Source organism: Panthera pardus, unplaced genomic scaffold, assembly GCF_024362965.1.
Source record: "Panthera pardus isolate Hobbes unplaced genomic scaffold, ASM2436296v1 HiC_scaffold_25, whole genome shotgun sequence".
In the NCBI taxonomy this organism is placed as follows: Eukaryota; Metazoa; Chordata; class Mammalia; order Carnivora; family Felidae; genus Panthera; species Panthera pardus.
Window position 1 is genome coordinate 26,071,738 of NW_026526821.1, and position 22,547 is coordinate 26,094,284.

The following is a 22,547-nucleotide window of genomic DNA, read 5'->3' on the forward strand; positions in this document are numbered from 1 at the left end:
GCCACACTGAGATGTGAAAGGTAGCTGTGGCCCAGCAAGCCAGGAGGAGAGCAGGAACAGAAGAGGAAAAAGAAATTAAGACGCCAGATCACGTCAGGACTCCGCAGGCCAAGGTAAGGAGTTTCGATTTTATTCTGTAATTGTTAAAGAATCCATTGTGGGGATTTAAACAGGGTAGAATCACACTCTCATTTAAGTCTGTGAAGGGGTTCAGGGCAGCCCCCCAACCCCACGCCCCCAGAACGTGCCACTTTGGCATGTGGATTATTTTGAGCTGAAGGCACTTGAGACCCCGTGTGCACAAAAAACTTCTGTCCCTTCCTTAATCACACAGAAGAATCTAAACTGGGGGTCTTTCCCAAGAAAAAGGGTTATTAGCAGAGATAAATGAGTGACCCATCTGTATGGTAGGGCAAACATCTAATTACCTGCTCTTATCGCCCTGTGAAGTGCATTCCTTTCCTCTGAAATCCCAGACCCCTCCTTAGAGGATCATATAGACCTCATTTTGCCGGTCTTTGGAATTCCCATGACGATGCAAATTCTCCATATATACACCTACTAAATTTGATTTTCTCCTGTTAATCTGTCTCATGTCAATTTGATTCTTAGTCCAGCTAGAAGAACCTTGAAGGGGACAAGAATTCTCACTCCCCGACATGTGAAAAAGACCAAATGACTTAACTGCTGGTAGAGGACTGTGGGAAAGGAAAACTCAAGCAATGTGAGTTAAGGTCAGGTTAATCCAGACCCAATGAAATCTCTGGGCAATTACCAGGAGGACACACAACGAACTATAAAGGACTGGATTTCATAGTGACCTTGACACTTAGAATTTCTCTCATTTCCTGAGACATCAATATTACCAACTGGGGAAACAAAAACTCAAAGCAAATTTGGAACCATCATGAGACCTCATGCTCTCTCGTGGCACTTCCTTCCATCCACCTCGTGCCTACTGCATGAGCTGGTTTTCCCACACCGGTTTTCTGCAAGCCTCATGAGTCACACAGCTACCGAATGAGAGGGCTAGAAGAGACAGTGATCTACCCAACCAATCTCCTCTTTATGAGCAGGGGTGACTAAGGGTTGGCAGGATAAATAACTCATCAGGTCTGTGCTCTCACATCCCCCATTCACCTATCCCCCACAGCACTTGGCACAGTGCCTTGCACACAGCAGGCACGCAATAAATGCTATTTGTTTTCAGGTGGGCAGGACAGTGTCAAAGACAGAAAACTGTATCCATGTACACTTTTTTCAGAAAGCAAACCGTCAACACTCTTGAGCTTTTACATTCAGACGATAAAACCATTTTATACAGGAAGCCAACACAATTTAATTCCAGACTCCACTGGGAAATTAATTCCTGATCCCACAGTACTTCATTCAAATCTCTATGATAGGTATTATTACACTGGATTGTCATTATCTCTTCATTTCTGAATCATTTCAGATTTGGGCCAGGAGGCAATATGCTCTATGAAAAGAGCTGAGGATTTCCAGCTAAGAAGAGCCGGGTTTGAGTGTGAGGCTGTCACTCTTTCCCTGTATGACCCAGGGCAAGGTACTTAACTTCAGTACACCTCAGTTACCTTACGAGGGAATGCCACCTATCTAAAAATTACGATGTGAGGTTTAAATGAGGTAAGGTACATAAAATACTCGGTGTGGTATCTGACACATACCAGGTATTAAACAAACAAGATCCAGGCAGGGAGGGGCCTTGTCTCACTCATCCTCCTACCTGCAGTGCCAAAAACAGTGCCCAAGACCTGCCCCACTATCTCTTATCCCGATCCACTGCAGCAGCCTTCAAATTAGTCTCACTGCTTCAATCTGTCCTTACACAGCAGCCACAAAGAATTTTCTGAATCATAAATCCGATCAAGTGTCTCCCCCGTTTAAAATCCCTGAATGAATAAATGTAACGCATATTGTGTGCAAAACACTATTACCAAGGACCAAGGACAGATAGATCCAAACAAAAAGCACGGTCACAGGCTAAGCACTTGTAATCTATTTTGGCCACATTCATACACACTGCGGGTATTGTATGTGTCATGCTACCATAAAATGTAAGCAGCTGGTTAAGCCACGTGTGTCTCCTGACCACACCCCAGCTCAGAAAACGTTAATGGCCTTTCATCATCATATAATTTAAAACTCTTTCATTAGCAGTACATTAATACCTGGTCCCATGTGCTCCGCAAACTCTGCAGCCACTAAATACATGGGGTCAGGCACCCTGTGGACATGCAATAAACATCCACTGACTCAACCAATTAATTGGCTCTTCCAGGCAGTCAAAACAGAGCCTAGTTCTCAGAGCTACAGCTACCTACAGCTTCCCCCGTAAGAATTCCATCGCTTGGCTTCAATGGCACACCCCATGACCATCATGCAAGCCTCACCTTTAGAAGGCTCCATGATCCAGGTTTCAACTGCCTTGAAAAAGCTCTTTAACCTCCCCAGGTATCTGTCCTCCTTCACAGTTCTCCTTGCAGGTTCTGAAACCCATTCTGATTGGATGCTGGCTGAGGAGCACCCTATTACTTCCAAGGCACCATAGTGAGCCCTATGGAAAGGGGGAGGGAAGGTGCCACCAGACAAAAGCCATGTGACCCTTTCTGGATCACAAATGGCTCACCTGTGAACGGTGAACAATACATTCTGCACAAGGTGGTGGTGAGGATTACATGAGATCTAAGTGAAAACACTCCAGTGAAAAGCACATCAGGTCTTGAGCTTCTCTGTGTGCCAGAAACTGTGCCAGGCACTTTGACACACCACCAGAAGGGGCACATTGGTATGAAACACACTAGCTCTCAGGGAGGTAGCATAATACAGGTGTTGAGAGCCTTGACTCTTGCATCACAGATGTGGCTTCGGTCAATTGCTGGACAGTATAAAGCAAATCACTTGACCTCTCAGAGTCTCAGTCCCTTATTTGTAGAAAGGAACACGGGATTGGGGAGCCTGGGTGGCTCAGTCGGTTCAGCACCCAACTCGTGGTTTCAGCTCAGGTCATGATCTCACGGTTCATGAGTTCCAGCCCTGAGTTCCAGCCCCGGGTCAGGGCTCCGTGCTGACAGTGAAGAACCTGCTCAGGATGCTCTCTCCCCCTCTCTCTGCCCCCTCCCCGTGCGCACATGTGCTCATGCTCTCTCTTGCTCAAAATAAATAGATTTAAAAAAAAAAAAAATGAACAGGGGGGCCTGGGTAGTTCAGTTGGTTAAGCTCGGACTTCGGCTCAGGTGATGATCTCACAGTTTGTGAGTCTGAGCCCCACATCGGGCTCTGCTGACAGCTCAGAGCCTGGTGCCTGCTTGGGATTCTTTGTCTCCCTCTCTCTCTGCCTCTGTCTCCCTCCCACTCAAACTGTCTCTCTCGCTCTCTCTCAAAAATAAACATTAAAAGATTTTTAAAAATGAACATAGGATCTCTTAGAGATAGTGTGATATTGAATGATACAATGCCACAGCAAGCACTTAACACAATACCTGGCACACAGCAAATGCCCAACTAGCAAATAGCTATTATTATCAAATTCTATCGCTTCTTGGCCTTTTGGCTAAGATCAAGTGTATTATTATCACAGTTCTTACAGCACCCCAACAGGAAGTGAACGTCAGGTTTAGTGTACCTTCCCTTCAATGGGCCTCAGGATCTTCATCTTCAAAATGGGGCAGAGGGTGAACTCTGACCTGAAGCACCTCAGGGCAGCTGTGAAGCAGGGACTGGAAAAACACTGTTCCTATCACCCTGTTATACTCTCTTCATAGTAATTATATGAAATAATCCCGAAATTATCTTGTCCATATATTCATTTTCTTATTTCCTATCTGTCTCCCCACCACAAGGCAGACGCCTTTGCCTCCTGCTCCTGGGTTATAGCCAACGCTCAGAACAACACCTAGTACTTAGTAGGCGCTCAACAAATACCGCATGAAGAAAGGAAGGAGTCCACTGAGCTGGCCTACTTCTTGCCCCATAATGTGATAAAAGCTTTCTGTAGTCTTATCATTGTCCCCGTTTTACAGATGAGGAAACTAAGGCCGTGAGGTTCCAGCACCTGCCCAAGGTCGCACCGCAAGGAATGGAACCCAGGTCTGAATTCAAAACCGAACGCTTGACCACCAGGCGACAGCTTCCTACAGTGGGGGTCCCCAGAGCTCCTAGCAGGATTCACTTCAACCACACACACCCCCTTACCCGGACTGGCCAACCCGGAACCGCCCGCTACCGCTGTCCCGGTCCCACACCTAGGCCGCGGCCCAGAAGCCCCCACGCTACCGAGGGGCAGCCCCCACTTCCGGCCCGAGGCCCCGCCCATGGCAGAACTCGGCGCGCGCCCCTAGCCCAGTCCGCGCGCGCCGGGTCACGGCCCCGCCCTTCCCCCATCCGACCCGATCTGCACGGCCTCGAGGAGCGGCCCAGGCATTGCCCGCAAGGCCCGCCGGTGCCTGCCCGGCCCGAAGCCCACCCGGCCACCCCCTGACCGCCGCCCCGTGCCCGCTAGCCGGCTCACCGGCTCTCGGCGGGACCGCGTCCACTGCCTGTGCCCGGCTTCGGTTCCGTCTTCGTCTCGTTCAAACCGCCCGACCCCGCCCGCCCGCCCGCGCGATGACCTCACACGCACCCCCCGCCCCGTTACGCGCAGACGTACAGGCTCGTCAGTCCCCGCCGGCTCCTTTTATAGAGAGGGACTGAGCCGCGCGCCAGGGGCGGGGCCCGGCCAGTGATAGACTGCTCGGGCGCCCCGGGGGCGGGACGCCGGCTGCCAGGGCAATCAGTCACGTGGTCTGCCGAAGCCAATGAGATCCCGCCCCAGTCCGGGTTTGCCTGCCTAGTAGGAAGAATCCAGTTACAAATTCTCCACCCCAGGAGCCAAAAAAAAAAAAAAATCGGTATTACAATGAATTTCTACAAAAATGGGCTATTGGATAATAAAGATACTTGGTAGGAGCTTTGAGGAAAGACTTAAAAGTCACCTCAGAGACACATCCTGCGAACACTCTGTTATGACCCTGTGATCTCATCATCCGTTTATTTTCCTCTCAGTGCCTATGAAGTCCTCGTGTTTATTCGTTTATGCCTTTGTCTGCCTTTCCTTAAGTTCCACAAAAGCAAGGATCTTCTCAGTCTGTGTCCCACTGCCTGACTTTGCTGAAAGAATGAGTTACACCCACTTTAAAGAAGAGGAAGCTGAGGCTCAGAGATTGACTTGCCCAGCATCACAGAAGCTGACCCAGGTTTTGAGCTGGGTTTTGTCTAGGTATCATTTATTCATGTGTCCCACAAATATTTTTTTCTGACCAATCAGGCCCTAGGTATTTCATAGTAAGCAAAAACCAGACATAGCCTCTGAGCTTTTAGTTGTGACTTTTTTTTTTTAAGTAAGCTCTATGGGGGCGCCTAGGTGGCTCACTCCGTTAAGCTTCAGACTTCGGCTCAGGTCGTGATCTCACGTTGTTAAGTTCCAGCACAGCCTGGCGCTCTTTGTTCAGAGCGTGGGGCCTGCTTGGGATTCTGTGTCTCCCCCTCTCTGTGCCCCTCCCCCTGATTGTGCTGTCTTTCTCTCTCTCTCTCAAAGATAAATATATAAAAAAAAATTAAAAAAAATAAAAATTGAGGTATGTAAGCTCTAGGCCCAAAGAGGGGCTCAAACTCTTGACCCAAGTTAAAAAGTCCCAGGCTCTACCAACTGAGCCAACCAGACGCCCCTAGCCTCTGAGTTTTTTGTTGTTGTTTTAATTTTTTTTAATGTTTATTCTGAGAGAGAGATAGAACAAGCCAGTGAGGGGCAGAGAGAGAAATTCTAAGCAAGCTCTACACTGTCAGTGCAGAGCCTGATGTGGGGCTCGAACTCACGAACTGTGAGATCATGAGCTGAAAACAAGAGTAGAATGTTTAACTGACTGAGCCACCCAAGTGCCCCTAGCCTCTGGGCTTTTAAAAGTTTCCAGTCTGAGTGTTACTCAGGAGGGTGCTAGCCAAGATTATCTGGGTCAGATTAAGCCTTGACTGCAAAAGGGCAGAGAATAGGAAAAAAAAAAAAAAAAGTTTCTCTCCAGCAGGAAAAATAGCTTTGAAGACTTCAACATGGGTTTTTAAGCAATTATTTTAACGTGGGAATGATCTCTTTATTGCAGGTAGAATATGTGAGTCCCCTCTCCAAAAACAAAACAAAAAGTATGACTTCAAGGCCTAAGCTTTCCAAACATATGACAAGTTTACTGAGCTAAAAACTGGTGTTGGGAGGTCTCGGCTGCTTTAGGCACTTCACAAGCTCAAGGGAGAGAAGACTACAAAACTAAGTTATAATACAGTGTGCTTTGTGCTAAGATAAATTTTCCTATCTATCCACAGGGAAGGAGGACTCAGATCAGGAAAGGGCTTCTAATCCTGCCTTGAATGGGGGCAAAGAAGGCTTCCTGGGAGAGTAAGAACTGGAGGACTAGTTTGGCAAGGAGGCTGTTCCGGACAGCATGTGCAAAGACTCAGAGTAAATATCACCAACTCCAGTAATGCCCACCAGTTTCCCTTCTGCGATGCTGAGACCTCAGGATGAACCAAGGCTCAGAGAGGACACTAGGTTATAAGGCCTGAAACACTGGGATTTATGCATGGCTCTGTATATTTCACAAGTTTCAAAAATAAATAACCAAGGGCAATGCATGGTTCTAGAATGGATACTGGGGGCGCCTGGGTGGCTCAGTCGGTTAAGCGGCCCACTTCGGCTCAGGTCATCATGATCTCGCGGTCCGTGAGTTCGAGCCCCGCGTCGGGCTCTGTGCTGACAGCTCAGAGCCTGGAGCCTGCTTCGGATTCTGTGTCTCCCTCTCTCTGACCCTCCCCCGTTCATGCTCTGTCTCTCTCTGTCTCAAAAATAAGTAAACGTTAAAAAAAAAAATTAAATATTACCAAAAAAAAAATAGAATGGATACTGGATCAGAAAATATATTTCTGCAAGATCCCTTCCACGGGACTCTGGGGTGCCAGATCCCAAAGCCACCCTCGTCAATTCTCCCTAACAAGGAGCAAGGGGACCCTAACATGATCGAGGGGCAGGGGGGGTGGTGGGGGTGGTGATGAACACAACTTGAACACAAGATGTTGTTGCATCATCAGCCCAGCACCCGGGGGGTTATTGCCCTGCTCTTCCTTAAGACTTTAATACACGAATAAATATCGGATGTCACCATCACTACCAGCACCCAGGCATTAACACTGCGTTGACTAGTGGCTTTTGTTATCACAAAGCCATCCAGTACACATGAGGGCTTACTACATGTCAGGCACCAGACAAAGCTCTTTACCCAGATCATGCCCTTGAACACTCACAGCAGCCCTAGGAAGTGGACAGGATTTATGCTCCTTACCTGCTAAAGATGTTATCTTCCTGGATAGAGCTCCAGACAACTGGAAGACTGTTCCAGAAAAGGCCTACAGGTAACACGAGGTCCAACCCCTTCCCCAGATCAGAATGTTCGTCGCATTTTCCCCCTTGCCGTCGGGCCAGGGATCATGTAGACACCAACCTAGCCCCCCATCTCGTTTAAAGAACAGCTCCGACAGCCCCTCCAAAGCCAACCCCCAACCTGCCCCACAAATGGACCAGGCCACCCAAGAGCACCTCACCTGGAGGGCTAGTCCACCACCTCTCTTGGGGATTCGAGGCCGGGGCTGTTTATTTCGCTTCATTCTGCCCTGGTATTTGGTGCAGCACTGCACACGAACCCAGCTTAATAGGGCAGCCGAGGCCCCTGGGACCTCAACACCTCAGGAGTGCCAGCCCGCTTGCTAATTGCCAACTGTCTCACCATGGTGTCTTGCAAAACGTTTCTCATCCCCCATTCCAACAGTGGCCTTAATAAGGCCCACAACAACAGTCATGGAGGTGGCCAGGACTAGAACACTTTTTACAGGAAGAGGCTTATAGTTGCCACGTGCAGCTGATGTTCAATTGACTCATTGCATGTGCAGCCGTTTACAAACCTTTTTCCCTCGGCAGGCATCAGCTGACCAAGATGAACCTCGGGAGAGGCACTGAAATTTTTCACTGGCTCCTAGTCCCTGACCAAAGGCTAGATCTAGTAGCTCTAGTGATAGGACTAAGGCATGATGGGCTGGGGTATTGGAACACCTGGCTGGCCGGCTGGGAAAGTCCTGCAGAGCAATGGGGATACTCTACCCAAAGAGGTGCGGCCACAGGTTAGATTCCTAGGGCCATTACCGTGAGTCCTGTGACTGAACAGGACAACTTGGGAGTAGTGCGTCCAGGTGCAAGGGATTCCAACCAAGGTGTAGAGAACTGGCAGAAGCAGCCTTCGGATTCTGGAGTCCTTAAATCATCTTGATCAGCTACCCAAGAGCTATAAGAAACAGCCTGGAGGGGTGCTTGGGTGGCTCAGTCCATTGAGTGTGACTGTTGACTTTGGCTCAGGTCATGATCCCAGAGTACTGGGACTGGGCCCGGCATCAGCAACAGGCTTGAGTGTGGAGCCTGCTTAGGAGTCTCTCTCCCACTCTCCCTGGCTTGCATTCACTCTCACTTCTACACTGTGCTTGGTACGTGAACCAAGGGCCTACTTCGACTCCCACCTATTCCACTGGAATCAGGCCCTCCCACGTCCCACCCATCTGACCTGCAAAAGAAGGGACACCAGACTGTTAGAGAAATACTGATTTTAATTCAACATAAGGTAAACTCTAGGCATCTGTCATTTTTCAGCCTAAAAATTAGCAAGACTGTTGAAACAAGGCACAATTTTCCCCCATACTTGTTACGTGGCTCCAGTTACAAAAAAAAAAACTTTTTATGAAAATGTTAAAACATAAAAATAGAAGTCTGTGATTTTAAAAAAAAGTGTATAAAAAAATTCCCACAAAACCTGTCAACGTTTTTCCTTATTCTACAAAATAGCACCAGTAAGAAGAGTAAAAGGTGTTAAAAACCATTACGACAGCATTTCTGAAATGCAGCTTTCCCGACCTCCCATTCCCCCTAAAAACAACTTCTCATGGAATACAAAAGGACTTTAAAATCTCTGGAAGGAGGGTCGAGCTTTTATTGCAGTTTCCCCCTGCAATCTCTTAGATGAGGGGAGAGTGCAGGGAATGTGCTTGTGCCCCGGCTGTCATTGCTTCTCAGTTTAGAAAAAGGCTGAGGAATTGGGGTATCCTACTTCTAATGTGGAGACCTGTGCCTGCAGAGTAGTCTGGAAGGGTGCGTTTTGGGGGTGGGCAGGGATGTCTTACCTAAGCCTACTCCTTTGTTCCCTTCTAGTGGGGAAGAGGGAGATAGCGAGAAGCCATACCTGTCCGCATAATATGTGGCAATTTATACCCAGCCCACCCCTTCCTGAGCTCCCCGGAGGGTTCTATTGCAGTCACTGGGAGGGATATCGCTAAGGGTCGTCCTCCCTGTGGGTCTGTGGGGGGGAAAATAGCCCTGAATGTGATGATGAGGTCATCCCTGCTGAAATCATCATCATTACAGAAAATACTCTACACGGGCCCTGACAGCGGGTCCCAGCCCTTTATACTGAGGCCAGGGGAATGTGCTAGGGAAAATTCAAGAACGACATAGACATCATCTCCTCTTCTGCTAGCCCTAGGAAGAAAAACATCCAGGGCCCTTAAAATGTCCCTTAGCTACATGTCTACCACTGCAGTCCTGGGAAACAAGGAGCTGCAGATGTTTTTTAAAAATCATAGTCTTGGCATAACTGTCTTGGGTGATTTTTCAGCATTAACCTGAGTATTGGAGGGCTGTTGGCACTGTGGTTTTGGTATCTTAGCCATTGTTTCTCTGAGCGGTAAACCCGGGAGGGGAAAAAAAAAACAAAAAAAACAACCCATCTTACTACCTACTTCAAGTTTTAAAAATTTTAGAAGACAAAATGAGCACCGTGTTTGGCCACTCCTAGCAGCCAGGTCTGAATTGTGCACAAGGAGGCAGCACCTCAGGCTTTCCCTGCCAGGAGGGGGTCGCACGGCTCTGCTCCTGCCAAGGATAGGTGGCGCAACCCCACAACGCGGAGCAGAGGAAGGGCAGAGCTGAGGCTGTACCTCCTGGGTCCTGGCTCTGCCCCACATGCCCCAGTGCTCCTGGGCTCAGGGTGCCTGGGGGCTATTCACAGGCAAAGTAGTCCTTCAGGGGGGCGAAGAGGTGTCGGATGACAGGCACACTCCAGGACCTCCCAAGCAGCTTCTGGCGGGCACCACGGCCCATGTTGGACACATCCGTGTAGTGTACAGGAAAGCCGAAGATCCTGGCGGGAGGCACCAGAGTACAAAGACAGGGAATCAGAAGCGCCCGCCTCCACCACGCTTAGCACGTCTGGAAGATCTTAAACGTGAACAGTATGGCACTGTTCTTTCTGCCCTTTATCCCATCAGGCCAACCAGGCCTGCACATGAGCCCTCTCTTGACCCCCAGAGGTCAGGCCCACCGGTTCTTCAGCACACGAGGGCAGGGTTCCTCTATGAGGATGTCTGTTTTGTGCATACCCAAGCCTTAGCACTGTGCTCCTGGTGCACAGCTGGTGCTCAGTGGACCTTTCCCATAAGAATGAGTGAAAAAATGAATGGATGGATGAGTGAATGCATGCCAAGAAAGCAAGACAGCAAGCAAAGAGACATGTATCTGCCTTCAAACCACAAGATGAGAAAAGTTAGGCAATCTCCCTAATAAGAAATAAGGACACTTGCAGAAATGGATCAGCATGTGCTCAAATAATTAACCGTGACTACATTGACTTATCCTGCATTTTCTTTCTCTCTTCAAAGCCAGTTGTTAGATCAGGGTCCAAGCTGGACGTAACGCAGATGGCAACCAAATATACCAAGAGCTTCCTCTATGGGATTCTACCAGGCCTGGTGAGAGGCTACAGATACACTGGACCTCAGTCTTTCCTGGCTTTACAAACTAACACCTTTAGTGTGCACACCAATGGGCCAATGGCTGAATGGGTTTTAAGAAACCTGCCAGAGATGTAACACCTTAGGCTTCTGTCTTGTTTAGCCTATAAACGACAGCCATCTGCACCAGCCCCCGTATCACAGAGCCAGCCCAGCATGTTAGGTTTAGGTCTCAAAATACACAATAACCCACGAGATGAATGGCAAGAATACCCACCAGTTTCTTTCTACAAATCAGAACTTAACTTTAATACTAAGAAAACTATTGTTCAATCAAATCAGAAATAAAACCAGCTGTAGGACTGAACTAACTGGAATAAAAGTACTCTTATCAAATCCTTGAGACACAGCCAAAAATGTAAAAAGGAATATTCACAGCCCTTCCTACATTTTGAATAAGGGAAAACAAAAGAAAAAAAAATTGAAACCAGGAGAATTGAAATCCAAGAGCTAGTTTTTTGAATCAAAATAATTTAACTACCAACTTAGCCAAGTAAATGGAAGAAGATGACAGACTGTGGCTAAGTAGGAATCAGCTTTAGAACCAACAACTTGGCCGAAGGGATCTTCTCAGAAAGACCAATGGCAAGTCAATGGGGTTTTCTTTAGCTGGTTCCTCATACATTCTGGAACCCCAACGTGTTGGGGGAGGTAAATGCCAGGGCAGCACAGCCAGAACACAGAGAGATGGTGCCGTCTAATGACCTCATGTTTCAGATTCCTCACCACCACCACCCTTCTGTGATTTCTACCAGGAAAATCAGCACTAACGCTGAAAAGGTATTATTCCCAGCCCCAGGAACATAGGTCAGGGAGACCGTGCAGAAGTAAGGCAAGCACCTGGCCATTTGTCCTGCCATCCTTAACCACGTATTCTTCCCCTTTCTCTCTGCCTGTGGGATTTCCCTCTTCACGTGCAGTCCTGCTCACCTTTCTAGCTCAGTGCACCATAAAACATCTTCTTTGCCATTCATGACAACAGGGAAAAGTTGGTTTTTCCCCTGTCTGATCGAGTTCGACTTGGTGGTTATTGTCTGTACTTTCTTTAACTGGAGAACAAAACGACATCATGGAGTGAGCACAGAATGAAGGATTGGGGTCAAGTCAAGGCTCAAAAGCACCTAGGGAAGATGCAGGAGGGAAGGCAGGTGTGGGAGAGAGGGGGGCAGGGATGGGCTCACAGAGGGAATGAGAAAAGGAGAGCTGGAAGGGCAAGAACATTTTGTGTTTCCCACAAACACCAAGAAGTTAATGAACATGAAGGACCAGCCTCACAGAGAACAGCAGATAAACAAAACAGTGACCATGAATGAGATCACATGGGGGCCATGAAAACACCAGAGTTATTGACCAAGCAGGATTAAGCAAAAGTAAAAAACCCACCCAGATTGTAGAGAATGGCCCACTGGGTTTTGAAGGAATGAAACTTAGCTTGATATAAACATTACATTTATAGAGGTCTTGTAATTAACTATGACTTAACAGCAGACATTTCTTTTTTTTGGCAAAGGTAGGATTAGTTGTTACTAGGAGGACGAGCTGAAATAATCTGTGTCTCTATTCACAATTGGAAAGTCTAGTTGCCTTTTCTCATGGTGATTATTTGTTTATCAAGAACCTCTCCTACCCTTGTGCTTAAAGACTGGAGAGAGCAATGTGATGTGGTGAAAGAGGCCCAGCACCAGGGGGTCATGTGGGGGGCGGGAGGGGAGGGGTGGCAGGAACAAACTGGACACCACGGTCAAGTCCTCGTTTGGAGGTCACCAAGTGTGTTTCCAGAGACCATTTGTTAGAACATCTTACCTTTGCTGTCCTATTGAACTCCAAGCAGTCCTGCAGCTCGAGTTTATCATTCTTTGATGCTATCACGGGCCTGAGAACATCCAAAACCCATTACTTTCTACCAACTATAAAGGGGCCTCGGCTAGGCGCTCCCCAAGGTGGGAGTGAGGGCCAAAGACTGCAAAATGAGCTCTGGCAGTGAACTTGCTACAAATTCCTGATAAAAAAAATGAGCCTCACAAGAGCACATGACTCTGCAACAAAGCTATGGACAGACTAGCCCCTTGAAGAGGCAGCCCAATGTCCCAGAGCAAATGCTCCCCATTTCTAAATTTTAATATTAGGCAGAGCTCTCCCCTGAGAGCAGGATGAGGGAAAGCACACTGGAAAAAGTCAGGAAACCCTTCCAGTCCAGCCCCAACTGTTCACTGGCTGAGTGACCTTGAGCAAGTTAGGCCCCCTCTCTGCGCTTCATCAGGAACTTGGGTTAGGTCTTTGTGGGTCTACTCGTTACAACTAGCACATCGAACCCATGATTTGGTGGCTTACACTGGGGGGTGGTTGGGGCCTCCAGAAACTTTCATGGCTAAAAGGAAGTACAAGTAAGAGACAGGAGGTGGGTTCACAATACTACCAATTACTCTTTTAACTTTTACCATTGAAACCTGCAAATGGAGAAAGGCAGACAGATGCCTGAGAAGGGGAAGGGCTAGAAATTGAGGAACCAAGGGGTTAAGCAGTTCCAGAGCAGAAAGCCAGCAGAAGGTCTGAATGCACAGAGTTCGCGAACACCACAGCAACCCCTGTGTTAGGAACTTTAAGGCCAAAAGGCAATCAGATGTAAGAATGAATATGGTGCCCATAGGAGGGGCCTCTGAATCACACAAAACATTCCCCTAGATTCTGTCAGAGATTCCCTTGACCTCACCTTCCAAGCTTCAAAATGCCTGCCTACCTGAATCTTGAGTCTTCCATGAACCCAAGGGAGTGAAGGCAGCTTGGGCTCTACACAACCAAGGTGTGTAGACTAATGGCTGGATTTGGGTCTGTGATCACCAGGTGATGGCTGGGTCACCCCTCCTACAGCCCTGCACAGCACAGCTGTAGCCATTCAGTTCTCACAATTGAGCAGAAAGCTGTGGAGACCGCAGACTCCTTTCATCTGATACCCTATACCCAATGGGTCGGCAAATTCTGTTAGTCCTACCCTCACATTACCCACAATCTGATCCATCCGTCCTGCCAAATTCCACAGGACTCCACCACCACCCCCCACCCAGAGCCATACTCGCATTGTGTTGAGCATGTATGGGTGGTGCCTCCTGGGGCCCTCCTCTGAACACCCACCCTCACTGGTCTCCCCATTGCTGCCCTCATCCTGCTATTGTCTATCCTTCTATGAGCAAGTACCATGAACATGAGATCCAACTCTCACCTGCTTAAAACAGTTCACGAATTCCTATGCGATGACCCAGAAGGGCCACATAACTTGGCCCATACTTCTGAGTCCTTTGCCTTACTGCCCCAGCCACTCTGGCCCCTGGAACAGTTCTCTGAGCCGGTCTTCCAATGCATTCTTCAACATCGCCCCTTCCCCTATTCCTTCTTCCCGGAATGTTTGTCTTTCCCTCTAATAGCCGCATGGCTCTATTCTTTCATTTAACGCCCTGCCGGAAGGAGAAGCGTCCCCACTGGTTCCTACGATGCCCCCACCTCCAGCCATGACCGCAAAATTATTTACTGTCTTCTCTACCCATCTGCCATGAGCATGTCAACTCCATAAGAGCCGCGACTGACATCTAATGTGCATACCACTAAGCTGGCAGCACATACAGCAGTGGCTGGCACAGAGGGCTCAAGTGTTGAGTGAAAGAGCCCACTTCAGGGGCGCCTGGGTGGCTCAGTCGGTTAAGTGTCTGACTTCGGCTCAGGTCGTGATCTCACGGTTCGTGAGTTCAAGCCCCGCGTCGGGCTCTGTGCTGACAGCTCGGAGCCTGGAGCCTGTTTCGGATTCTGTGTCTCCCCCTCTCTGCCCCTCCCCCGTTCATGCTGTCTCTCTCTGTCTCAAAAATAAATAAACGTTTCTATCTCTGTCTCAAAAATAAATAAACGTTAAAAAAAAAATTAAAAAAAAAAAAAGAAAGAAAGAGCCCACTTCATCCAGACATGGACATTTTCCATTTCACTGGCTGACCAGCCAAATAAAAACACAGCATACCCAACAGAAATCCTACAAGCTATTCCAGCACCTTCTCCCCTCTGTTCACACTTTGCTAAATGCCTGAAAGTTATTACGCTTTCAGTCCTTCTTTCTAAAGGAGAAATGTTTTTAAGCTCAACTCATTTGCAAGTCTGGGATATCACATTAACCATCACATTGTGTATCTTAATCAGCAGGTTGTTCTCCTGGAAACCACATATAGGAGATAACGAATCCTCAGCAATGCCGTTTACTTTGTGGGTTTGAACATGAAAAGGTTGATAAAAAGTTGTGAAAACTCTTGATTAAGAAAATCCAAGGGAGACAGGTTAGCACGTTCTGCCACCTGGCTGGTCATCACAGGCCTCATCCAGGGATCACTTCATCTAACAATTTACTTTTATTTCCCAATTGGATACCAACTGGGAGAACAGGTGGGGCATTAGCACTCTGCTCTATCCCAGCTCCAGGCACTTTTAAGAACCTGCCCCATGGGCAGAGTGGGAACAAGTCAGAGAAGACTAAGGAATCCTGGCCTCCGATTTCCGTGTAGTTGCTGTACTTGCCACCAGGCATCAACCACGACACCAGTCTGAATTCCAGCTGGGGCCATTTCTCAGCAGATTCGGTGCTTTCTAGAAGGTCTGAATGATTCTCTGGGTCACAAGACTTCACAGTTAGGGCTCACACCATTAGTTACATTTAACTCGGCCGTTACCTGACCCGGCTTGAGCCCCTTGTTACCTGTTCATTCCAGGCAGGTTGCCCCAGAAGTAGCGGGCCCTGTGAGCAGCAGACACTTTGATGGCATCGATCATCACTGGGTTACACTGCAGAGAGAAGGGCAGCAGCTGGGAGCTCATGTCAGTATTCAGGTGTAAGCCAGGGTGGGGCTTGACCGGGGCAGGTGACAGGGCAGCCTCTGCTACAGAAGAGGCATGGTTCCCCTCAGCAAGAGGAAAGACCAATTCCCATCAAGAATCTAGCTGGGTGCACCTGGGTGGTTCAGTCTATTAAAAGTCTGACTCTTGATTTCAGCTCAGGTCTTGATCTCACAGTTGTGGGATCGAGCCCCGCATCAGGCTCCATGCTGATAGCATGGAGTCTGCTTGGGATTCCTTCTCTCCCCCTCTCCATCCCTCCCTTGCTCGCGCGCTCTCTCTCTCTCAAGATAAATAAACTTTAAAAAAATGGTAAGAATCTGGCTGGAAGACAGAAGTGCCCAGATATTAATGGTGGCAAGAGACACCCGACCGGACCTGCAGGTTCTAAGAGAGGATATACCCTCGGACAAGCCAGATAATTACAGAATGTGCTATATGTACAGGGAGTAAAAGTAGCTCAAAATTGAAATCTGTCAAGTTGGAAGGTGGGTGCAGGAATGCAGTTTTGGCAAAATATGGCTTCCGTCGGCCCTCTGCCAGGTTCACACACCATGAGGGAACTAAGGAGCCAGTTCTATAACCTCTCTAGCTGACCACAAGCTATAAAGTTTTGGAGAAAAGGAATTAAATGCATAAACAGCATTTACTATAATGCTTGATGTTATTGTGTCAATGAACTGCTGGCAGCCCCTTAAAACAGCAGTTCTCAGAACCGGGAGGAGAAAAATGACCCCAGAGTGAAAAACAAAGTTTAGTCAAATCCCCTGAGGCTTCCAAAAGTAGGGAGATGAGGATTTCACCATCAGACTTCAGGGGGATTCAGGGTGAGGTCGAGATCAAATTGTCTTCCATGTACTAAAAAGAATCAACTCACCTGACTCCATTAGTTTCAGATTTTTGGATTTAGCCATGTCCTCCATCTAGAACCCAAAGTCATTCCCCAAAGTGGAAACACCCAACCACCCCCAATGCCAGCAGGACTCACCCACCCATGCACTCTGGATACTCAGGACCCCAGGTCCCTTACCTCTAGGAAACGAGAGATGTCCCTCTTGTCACCGACCTTCATGGCTACCACATTCTCAAACATCCAGAAGAAGGGCCGGTCGTCACCCTCCTTGGGGCGTGTGTAATTCAGCAGGTGGTAGAACTCAAAGAAGAGCCGGCCGGTGCCCTCTGAACCCACAAAACAAGATGGCAGAGCCAGGTTCAAATCCTTCAGCCCACCCCTCCATAGTGAGACCAGTGGGTTCCCCAGGGATCACCTGACTACAGCTGATACCCCACAGTCTTCCTACCTGCAGTCTTTTGGAATGACTAAGGACATGGGCATCAGCAGTGCAGTATTTACTGGTATCTCTGGGGGACAGGATTTACTACGGACAAGGGAAGAGCCAAGAGGTAAGGCTGGCCAGAAACAAATAGTTCTTTCTTAGACCACTCCTCCTGGACCAGCACTCAGGTGACATAGGGTCAGCTGGGATACTCACCGTACAGGCCTTTCCTGGCTGGGTTCACATTTGAGAGATCATTGCATGGGCTTCCACCAATCACCAAGTCAAAGGGGCCCCATTCTTCAATCTGTGAAAGAAAAACACTCTTAGGGTAGGGATGGAGGCGACGATGGAAGGATGCAGCCTAGGTTCCAAGCAACTATCAAGAAAACCCATTTTTTTTTAAGTTTATTTATTTTGAGAAAGAAAAGGGCAGAGAGAAAGAAGTAGAGACAGAATTCTAAGCAGACTCCCTGCTGTCAGCACAGACCTGATTTGGGACTCGAACTCATAAACCATGAGATCATGATGTGAGCCACGATCAAGAGTCAGATGCTTAACTGACAGCATCACCCAGGTGCCCTGAGAAAACCCACTTCTAGGGGCACCAGGCTGGCTCAGTCAGTGGAATATGCGATTCTTGATCTCAGGCCTGTGGGTTCAAGCCCCACAAAGGGTGTGGAGCCTACAAGAAACAAAGAAAAGAAAAGAAAAGAAAAGAAAAGAAAAGAAAAGAAAAGAAAAGAAAAGAAAAGAAAAGAAAAGAAAAAGAAAGAAAGGAGGGAAGGAGGGAGGGAGGGAGGGAGGGAAGAAAGGAAAGAGAAAGAAAGAAAGAAAAAAGAAAGAAAGGAGGGAGGGAGGGAGGGAAGAAAGAAAGAAAGAAAGAAAGAAAGAAAGAAAGAAAGAAAGAAGAGAAGAGAAAGAAAGAAAGAAAGAAAGAAAGAAAGAAAGAAAGAAAGAAAGAAAGAAAAAGAAAGGAAAGGAAGGAAGGAAGGAAGGAACCCACTACTAGAATCTTGTTTGGTCATTTATGTCCCCCAACTCCATTAATGACCCAGGAAGACCTAATGCTCCAGACACGCTAAGATCTAAATCTTTATGAATATAATTTCCAACTTGTGGATCTTGGTACTAGAGCTTGACGTAAGCCCAGGTTCTCTCTTCTACCATAGCCCTGGGCATGGAGAAGCGGACCACATAGCCATAAGGACTTGTAGGGCTCAGTGCTGAAGGAGGAAGAGGGGGTGGGGCAGAGCCCAGCAGGGGTGCAGGCAGCCCTCACGTTTCTCTTTGTGATGTTCCTGACGTCATTCACATATTTGATGTTGCCCTCATGCTTGACAGTTCCAACAGCGATGGATTCTTCACACACTTCGGAGGCGACGTACTTCTCCACTTTGATACCCAATTCTTTCAGGACCAAGTACCCTACAGGGCGTCAGGGACAGAAACCGCATTAGGGTTGTCCTCCATGGGGCCCTCCCTGCAGTGATTCTAAGCCATCTCTAGAGCTCAGACCAGACCAGGCAAGGACATGGCTGTCCTCGAGAACTCGGGCGGAGGGCACAGAAACCACACACTGGCCACACCAGGCTCCCTGGTTTGTGGAGTTTCGTGAAGAAAATGTATGGATAACTGGCGTAGCCCACCAGCAGGATCTAGCCAAGACTCCAGCACCTATCACCCAGCACAGTCAAACACAGACACACGGACAGGAATCCTCACCAAAACCATGTTCAGAAAACTCTTAAGGTCTGGTGGCATGGCCAAGGCTCAGTCCTACTATGGGTTATCTGTGCCGACACAAACAAGTCTTTATAAGGCCCAACAGAGTGGAGAAAAGCTACCAGTAATGACCGGACCCAGTCATTAAAAGCTGTCGCTGAGTGAGGAATCTGGACACCAATGTACACACATTAAGTACAAAGGATGCGAACTGCACAGCAGCTCATTTCTACTTCTTCCTGCTCTGGTAACATGGAGATGTTCCTAACAATGCATCGCAGGGTGGCTTTGAGGATTAAATGAATTAAATTGGGCCAACTTTCCAGGACCAACACGCATGTTGGCTTGTGCTCGTTCTATACTTGGGCAACCTGGGGATGTGGAAGGGAACCAAGACTACAGATACTCAGAACTGCCTAATTCACCTCCAACAGATCTATGCTTATGGAATGGAAAATCACTGTCCAAGACACTTGTGCATAATACAAAATACAACACAGCTAAGATATACTTGTCTTCGAAAGGCCCAAAGGAGGGCCAGGTAGGTGAAATGGTGGGAGAGGTTTGAGGAGAGAAACAAAGAGTCGGTGGCTTTCTGAGAACAAGTGACCAACAGGTCACCCCAGGGGGTTTTCTTAGCATTGATGACGGGACACCTGGAGCAGGTGAGCATCCCTAGGTGAACTCCAAACTCACCTGTTGCAATTCCATCAAACAGGGATAAGACTCGAATGGGCCGCCTTCGGGCTGCGGGAATCGCAGGGTATAACTTGGGGGCTTCCTGCCAGGTTAAAGAAGGAGGTCATGGAGGTCAAGGTGCAGGGGGAAGACTCAACCTCTGGTGGAGGGGAGGGCTGACCTTCCTCTGAGAGTCACAAGCCCTGTGCTCTGTCTGCAGCTTCTTAGCTGGGATCCCCTCGGGAGCTCTGGCACAGAATGGCCACTCTACCCTTAGACATGAACACAGATGCGACTTTGGTACAGATACACACACACACAGAAACACGTTACCCTATCCAGGAATGACCTGGAGCCTCCCTCCATGGACTGCAGAAAGGAGCCCAGTTCCACTAAGACTTAAGAGTAAGTCACAGGCTTCCCTTCCCTCTTCAGTTCCGCTAAGGCTAAGGCTCGGTTGGTTCTATAACCATTCCTTCAATCAATGAGAGGCCACAGAGGAGGGGAGAGAGAGCCCTAGAGAAGCTCGAGAACTGTGCAGAGGATGTGGTCTGAGGCTCTCAAACGCTCGTCCGGACAACGCATCTTTTCCATTAACTCTTGCCGACAGACTTCCAGAGCGCGCTTGGGGTGGGTTGGTGCTGGGGGAAGAAGCCTGTGGCTTACGTATTCGAGCCCCGTGTCGCTGGTGAAGAAGGCCTGCAGGCGCATGTTCCAGTCCTTCCGGCGCCGCAGGACGCCGTGACAGCGCTGTGGGAGGCACATGTAGCAGCTCCAGGGCTCCTGCAGCTTCGCATCTGCTGCCGTGCCTGTGCCCACCAGCACCTCCAGGCACTCCACACAGAAGCACCTGTGCCAGGTAGCCAAGGGGGGGGGCCGCCTTAGCCACCGGGCAGCCCTCCTACATACCCCACCTTCCCTAGAGAGAGCAACGGACTGCCTGAAACCTTCCTGGGGCCCCAGTTGTGCCTCCCTGTGGGTTAGAAGGCACAGGGTCATGATCTGGGCTGCGCTAACCTCTTCCTTGGATGCCCATGCAACCTCAGCCCACAGCTTCTTTGCACAGAAAAGCTCCCCACCAGAAATGGCCCATCTCCAGGGGGCCATGCCCGCCTTCACAGACCTATGTTTCTTTTCTTTTTAAGGTTTGTTTATACTTGAGGAAGAGACAGCACATGAGTGGGGGTGGGGGAGGGGCAGAGAGAGGGAGACCCAGAATCCGAAGCAGGCTGACTACACGGGGCTTGAACTCGCGAGCTGTGGGATCATGACCTGAGCCAAAGATAGACGCCCAACTGACTGAGCCACCCAGGCGCCCCCTCACAGACCTATGTTTCTAAAGCCCATCCCTACACCCCAGTTCTACTTCCAGGACACGATGACCATGGCCCTGTGGGATACCGGCTTGGGCCCAGCACCATGGCCTCGGATCCCTCAGGGCCACAGACCAGGCCCGCAGCCCATGGCCCATGCTCACCGGCAGCAGCTCGTGTTGCTGCACAGAAGCAGCTCGCGGCCCTCACAGCACACAGTGCAGTAGGACTGATAGCCATCATCGTCGTACATGTAGAACAGCTCGAGGAACCGGTCCTGGCGGCCGGAGAGAAACGCCCATAAATTCAGAGATCAGGGACCACCAGGTCCCACTGGCTCACTGGCTGAGGCCCTAGGACACAGCCACAGAACAGATGACGGGTGGCTTGGTGTCCTGTCCAGGGACCCCAGCAGGGGTCTGCGTGCCGCTGCAGGATGGCCTCCTCTGCAGCACCTAATGCTCAGAGCAGGGTTTGCACCAGAGGCTTCTCTATTGCCAACACGTGGGTGCCTTCCTCTGGGCCAGTACAGGGAAGTGCAGTGGGGAAGGAGCAGGAAAGCCCCAGGTTAGGACTTACCCGGCATGTCTGGCAGAGCCCACCCTCAAAGAGAGGGTGAAAGGACACAGGGTTTTTCCTACCGCAGGACAGACAGCTATCTGTAAGAAAGACAGGGATGCAGCTTTTGGCAAGTAGGGTCACAACATCACAGTGGAAGCCTGGAGTCTAACCGCTCTTGTTACGTACTCCATGCTAGCTAAGTAACTCCTCACGCTTTGTTCCTTTCGGCAACACTTCAAAGTCGCAGCGCCCACAGTCCCCATTCCAGAGATGGGGAGAGGCCAGAACCATAGCCCCAGGCAGGAAGTCCCGTGAGACGGGCAGAGGCAAGGCCCAAATGGAAGACCTGAGGCAGGACACCGAGCAGGGGCCACTCCAGCAGTGGGATGTTCTTGGGAGGGCCTGGCCTGAAAACTCCCGAGACTCTTTAAAGAGGAACGTGAGGGGCTCTTGGGTGGCTCAATCGGTTAAGCATCTTTTCATTTGGGCTTAGGTCATGATCTCATGGTTTGCGAGATCGACCCTGCGTTGGGCTCAGGCTGGGCACCGACAGCATGGAGTCTGCTTGGGATTCTCTCTCTCCCTCTGATCCCCTCTCCCAGTTGTGCACACTCTCTCTGCTCGCTCTCTCTCTCTCTCTCTCTCTCTCTCCCAAAATGAATAATCTTTAAAAAAAAAAATGCCCATCGCTTGTCATCTGGTCATGATTTCAGGACATTGGTCCCTTCCCATTAGGATATTCTGCCTTCCCCTCATTTCAGCAGGTCAGGCAGGAATGGCCCACATCACTGACCATGTGGGCAGGGTCATTAAAATGCCTGAGACCAAGCATCCCCAGCCAGGAAGCACAGATGGGTGACAGAGTGTTGGGGGATAGGAGGATTACGGGTCGAGGTTTCTGGAACTGTCAGGGACTGCTCCAAACCTGAGCTCTCCCCAGAGCGCTGTGGGTCAGGAGCGGTTGTTTTCCTACCCAGTACTGAAGGAACCACTCAAAAAGTTATTTGCTGACTAACGGACATCAGGCTGAGGAAGCAAGGAGAGAGTCCATCCATCCTCACACATTCTGAATTCCTTCAGATACATTCTGGGCAATTCCAGGGGCTCGTTCCCAGCCAGGACAAATGGACCAGAGTTAGCTTGAGAGAGTGATGGTGGTGAAGTCTGTCTGCATTTTACCTCAAATCCCATTCTGGCTTTT

The 22,547-nt window shown here is 49.1% G+C and overlaps 2 protein-coding genes across 15 annotated transcripts in view; both read right to left on the bottom strand.

Annotated features, from left to right (window-relative positions):
* The window catches only part of MAPRE1 (microtubule associated protein RP/EB family member 1), a 30,544-nt gene extending 25,909 nt beyond the window's left edge, over window positions 1–4,635 (bottom strand). Inside the window, exon 1 of the mRNA XM_053890348.1 lies at window positions 4,532–4,635. The gene's annotated coding sequence lies outside the window, so the exon portion shown is untranslated. The remainder of the gene's footprint in view (window positions 1–4,531) is intronic.
* A 4,039-nt stretch (window positions 4,636–8,674) lies between these two features.
* DNMT3B (DNA methyltransferase 3 beta) overlaps window positions 8,675–22,547 on the bottom strand; it is a 42,270-nt gene continuing 28,397 nt past the window's right edge. For 9 of the 14 annotated variants that reach the window (XM_019458797.2, XM_019458799.2, XM_053890349.1 and 6 more), the window contains 11 exons: window positions 21,365–21,444; window positions 20,950–21,062; window positions 20,139–20,322; window positions 19,491–19,575; window positions 18,352–18,497; window positions 17,286–17,376; window positions 16,823–16,971; window positions 15,656–15,741; window positions 12,733–12,802; window positions 11,860–11,978; window positions 8,675–10,280 (listed from right to left, as the gene is read on the bottom strand). In XM_019458797.2, the coding sequence (XP_019314342.1) occupies window positions 10,139–10,280; window positions 11,860–11,978; window positions 12,733–12,802; window positions 15,656–15,741; window positions 16,823–16,971; window positions 17,286–17,376; window positions 18,352–18,497; window positions 19,491–19,575; window positions 20,139–20,322; window positions 20,950–21,062; window positions 21,365–21,444 (1,265 nt within the window). In that variant the 3' untranslated portion in view covers window positions 8,675–10,138. Of the gene's footprint in view, window positions 10,281–11,859; window positions 11,979–12,732; window positions 12,803–15,655; window positions 15,742–16,822; window positions 16,972–17,285; window positions 17,377–18,351; window positions 18,498–19,490; window positions 19,576–20,138; window positions 20,323–20,949; window positions 21,063–21,364; window positions 21,445–22,547 lie in introns of those variants that run through there. The other 5 variants (XM_019458804.2, XM_019458807.2, XM_019458805.2 and 2 more) reach the window with 3 other exon arrangements.